A 5,182-nucleotide genomic window follows, 5' to 3' on the forward strand; every position below is an offset into this window, starting at 1 on the left:
GCATCAGAACTCTAAGCACCTGAGAGAGAATGGGCACCTCCCAGAACACTGTTTTGTGCCACTCCCAACAGAAATACTCCAGGTGGACAACTTCAGCAATCAGGAGCTCCTCAGTTGCTCATAGAAAATCCCACCTTGGAGTTTACAAAGACTTACGGGTAGAAAAGCCACACTAAGTAATTTACAACACCGCACAAGGTTAGGAGCTCTGTTGGCATAGTGCGTAAGGCATTTGACTGCTAACCAGAAGGCTGGTAGTTCAAACCCACCAGCCTACTCTTTGGAAGGAAGATAGGGCAACTGACTTCTATAGTGATACTGGTGGGTTCAAACCCACCATCCATTCCTCGGAAGGAAGGTTGGGCAATCTACTTCCATAGTGATACCACCTCAGAAACCTAAGGAGGGGTTGCTGTAAGTCAGATCCAACTCGATGGCAGTGTTTGGTTCTTTCAGTTTATACTCAAGGTTGTACTTTGGTTCTTGTGGACTTGTTTTAATTTTCTTCAGCGTTAACTTAAATTTGCATAGGAACAACTGATAATCTGTTCCACAGCTGGCCCAGTGATCAACTCTCTCCACAGACGTAGTTGATGTGATTCCTGTGTATTCCATCCAGCAAGGTCTACATATAGTCACCATTATGTTGTTGAAAAAAGGTATAAATAGGTAACTTGTCTTGCAAAATTCTATCATGTGATCACTGTCATTCTTTCCATAACCAAGGCCATATTTTCCAATCACTGGTCCTCCTTTATTCCCAACTTTTGCATTCCAATCACCAGTATGTATCAATGCATCTTGATGGTATTTGTTCAATCAATCTCATACTGCAGAAATTAGTAAACATCTTCAATTTCTTCATCTTTGGCTTTAATGTTTGGTGCACAGATTTGAATAAATACCACATTAACTGGTCTTCCTTGTAGACATATGGATATTATCAATGACAGCATTGTATTTCAAGATATATCTTAAAATATTCTTTTTGATAATGAATGTGAGCCACTCCTCTTCAATTTGTTATTCCCTGCATACAAGACCATAGTTGCTGTTAGGTGCTGTCAGGTCAGCTCTGACTCATAGTGACCCTATGTACACTGCCTATTCCTACACCATCATGACAATCTTTGCTATGCGTCAGCCCAAACTGCAGCCACTGTGTCAATCCATCTCATTGAGGGTCATCCCCTTTTTCACTGACTCTCTACCAAGCATGAGATCCTTCTCCAAGGAATGATCCTTTCTGACAACATGACCAAAGTAGGTGAGATGAAGTCTGGCCATCCTCACTTTCAAGCATTATGGCTACACTTCTTCTAGGATAGATTTGTTCCTTCTTCTGGCAGTCCATGGTATTTTCAGTATTCTTCATTAACACCATAGCTCAAAGGCATCAAGTCTTCTTCAGTCTTCCTTATTCAATGTCCAGCTTTCACAAGAGTATGAGGCGACTGAAAATATCATGGCTTGGGTCAGGCACACCTTAATCTTCTAAGTGATATCTTTGATTCTTAACACTTTACAGAGGTCTTTTGCACTAGATTTGCCTAGTGCAATACGACAACTGATTTCCTGACTGCTGCTTCAGAAGATATCGACCGTTGTTAGGTGCCATCAAGCTAATTCTGACTCAAAGAGATCCTATGTACAACAGAACAAAATATTGCCCAGTCCTGCGTCTTCTTCACAATACTTGCTATGTTTGAGCCCATCACTGCAGCCACTGTGTCAATCCATCTAGTTGAGCGTCTTCCCCTTTTTCTCTGACCCTCCACTTTATGAGCATGATATCCTTTCTCCAGGGACTGGTCCCTTCTGACCACATGACCAAAGTAGATGAGATTAAGTCTGGCCATTCTTGTTTCTAAGGAGCATTCTGGGAGCTCTGGTGGCGTAGTGCCTAAGGCATTTGACTGCTAACCAGAAGGCTGGCGGTTCAACCCCCCCAGCCACTCCTCGGAAGGAAGATGGAGCAATCTACTTCTGTAGTGATACTGCCTCAGAAACCCAAGGAGGGGTCGCTATGAGTCAGGTCCAACTCAACGGCACATAACAACAACAACAACAAGGAGCATTCTGGCTGCACTTTTTCCAGGATAGATTTCAAAGGCATCAATTCTTCTTCTGTCTTCCTTATTCATTGTCCAGCTTTAACATGCATATGAGCTGATTGAAAATACCATGGCTTGGGTTAGGTGCACCTTAGTCATCAAAGTGACATCTTTCCTCCTCAACTCTTTTAAAGAAGTCTTTTGCAGCAGAATTGCCCAGTGCAGTATGACATCTGATTTCCTGACTGCTGCTTCCATGGGTGTTGATCGTGGATCCAAGTAAAATGAAATCTTTGACAACTTCAACTTTTTCTCCATTTATTGTGATGTTGCCTGGTCTAGTTGTGAGGATTTTTGTTACATGTTGAGGTATAATGCATAATGAAAACTGTGGTCTTTGATCTTCATCAGTAAGTGCTTCAAGTCATCTCCACTTTCAGCAAGCAAGGCTGTGTCATCTGCATACTGCAGGTTGTTGATGAGCCTTCCTCCAATCCTGATGCCACTTTCTTCTTCATCTTCTTCATACAGTCCAGTTTCTCAGATTATTTGCTCAGCATACATATTGAATAAGTACGATGAAAGGATACAACCCCGACACACACACTTACTGATTTTAAACCCTGCAGTACCCCTTGTTCTGTTCAAACAACAGCACAATTAAGTGTTCTGGAATTCCTTTTCTTCTCAATGTTATCCATAATTTGTTATGATCCAGACAATTGAATGCTTTTGCATAGTCAATAAAACATAAGTAAACATCTTTCTGGTATTCTTTGCTTTTAGCCAAGATATATCTGACATCAGCAATTGACATACCTTGTTCCATGTCCTCTTCTGAATCCAGTCTGCATTTCTGAAAGTTCCCTGCCAATATACTGCCGCAACCTTTCTGAATTATCCTGAGTGAGATTTTACTTGCATGTGATATTAATGATATTGTTTGATAATTTCCACATTCTGTGGCATCACCTCTCTTTGGAATGGGCACAAATATCTGTTCTAATCAGTTGACTAGGTAGCTGTCTTTCAAAATTCTTGGTATAAATGAGTAAGCACCTCCAGCACTGCATCCATTGGAACATCTCAATGGATATTCCGTCAATTCCTGGAGCCTTGTTTCTCACCAATTCCTTCAGTGCAGTTTGAACTTCTTTCTTCATTACCATTAGTTCTTGATCATATGCTACTTCCTGAAATAGTTGGACATCAACCAATTCTTTTTGATACAGCGACTCTGTGTATCCCTTCCATCTTATTTCAATGCTTCCTGCATTATTTAATATTTTGCCCACAAAATCCTTCAGTATTATACCTCGAGGCTTGAATTTTTTTAGTTCTTCCAGCTTGAGGAATGCTGAACATGTTCTTCCCTTTTAGTTTTCTAACTCTGAGTCTTTGCTCATTTCATTATAATTATTTTGTCTCCTGGAGCCACCCTTGCCAACACCAGTCCATTTCAGCTCACAAATACCGAGGATACCAATCTTTATGCATTCCATTTCATTTTTTGACTACTTCCAATTTTCCTACATTCGTACTTCATACATTACACTTTCCAACTATTAATGATGTTTGCAGCTGTTTCTTCCCTTTGTGAGTCATGCCCCATCAGCAAATGAAGGTCCCAAAAGTTTTACTCCATCCACGTCACTAAGGTCGACTCTACTTTGGGGAAGCAGCTCTTCCCCAGTCGTATCTTGAGTGCCTTCCAATCCAACTGGTTCATCTTCTGGCATTATTATCAGACAATGTTTCACAGCTCTTCACAAAGCTTTCCAGTAATATATCAGACAGTGTTTCACTGCTTTTCACAAGATTTTCAGTAGCCAGTTTTTTTCAGAAGTGGATGGCCCTTTCCTTCTTCCCAGTCTGTCTTCATCTGAAAGCTCTGCTGAAACCTGTCTACCATGGGTGATCCTGCTGATACCTGAAATACCCATAGCACAGTTCCCAGCCTCACAGCAGCATTCAAGCAACCATAATATGACAAACTGATAGACAAGTGGTGGTGGTAAAGAGTAACTGCTTAATTGATGCTGGCTGAATAAATGAAGTCAAAGTGTGAGGAGGGTAACAAGGATTCCATGTGCTCCTCAACAGACTTCAACAACTCCATAGGCAGCAATCAAGGAGCCCCAAGAACCATGAGCTTTGGATACAATTGTTCTTCTACTGGCTTCCACATCACCAATGACAAAAGTATACCCCCTCCTCACTTATTGACATGGTTGGGCTCCAAAGACCAACCCAGTATGCAAACATCAGCATTATGCAAAAATGGGGGATGACTACATCATATCACAAAAAGGAGAATGATTGATTACATCATTACATAACTGCCAAACCACTGAGAATCATGGCCAGGTAAATTGACACATAACCTTATTTAACCATCACAGCCAGTGTTACTTTTGCCTCATACCTTGGCATTCCTTACTAACAGACATACATCTTCAATGCACAAAACAGTCAGATAATAGATGTTTTACTGTTGTTGTAAATGTAGTATGTCAGATAATGAGATAGTTGATATGTGACAGTAGGTATATACAGGGAGGTCTAGAACCTCACATGGTCCTGGTTAAGATTCCACTCCTCCCAACACTTACTACCACTATCAGTCTGGAAACCATGAGGACTAATCTCATTATACCCTTTATCTTTTTATAAGGAGGCTCAGGCTTCATGGTCATCCCACAACTCATAGAACTGCACAGCCTACTCCCCCACCACCAGCACTTGTCTTCTGTCTACAGATAAGTATTTACTTTCTTATTTACTCTTCTCAGAATAATCATTTTATTTCTTGTTTTAACTAAAACCTAGGTTTCCATTCCCCGTTCCCCTGCCCAGGGCACAGCATTACCTGCAGCCCTCTCAAGTGTTAGAAAGTGTTAGAAGGCTTCTTCCCAATCAACCAAATCCATTTCTGTCAAGTTGATTCTGACTCTACAGGACAGAGTAGAACTGTCCCATGGGGATTCCAAGGGTGTAAATCTTTACAGAAGCAGACTGCCACCTGTTTCTCCCACAGAGCAGCTGGTGGGTTTGAACCAGCACTCTTTAGTTTAGCAGCCAAATGCCTTAACCACTATGCCACCAGGGCTCCTTAGAAGGTTTCTTCA

At 41.3% G+C, this 5,182-nt stretch overlaps 1 protein-coding gene across 1 annotated transcript in view; it reads right to left on the reverse strand.

The window, feature by feature from the left end:
• Positions 1-4,744, reverse strand: part of EPS15 (epidermal growth factor receptor pathway substrate 15) — a 191,869-nt gene extending 187,125 nt beyond the window's left edge. The window contains exon 1 of the mRNA XM_042781661.1: positions 4,667-4,744. Coding sequence (XP_042637595.1) covers positions 4,667-4,744 — 78 coding nt within the window. The remainder of the gene's footprint in view (positions 1-4,666) is intronic.
• Positions 4,745-5,182: the final 438 nt, after the last annotated feature.

This window comes from Orycteropus afer, unplaced genomic scaffold (assembly GCF_000298275.1).
Source record: "Orycteropus afer afer isolate SDZICR_OR568_19922 unplaced genomic scaffold, OryAfe1.0 scaffold00145, whole genome shotgun sequence".
Taxonomy (NCBI): domain Eukaryota; kingdom Metazoa; phylum Chordata; class Mammalia; order Tubulidentata; family Orycteropodidae; genus Orycteropus; species Orycteropus afer.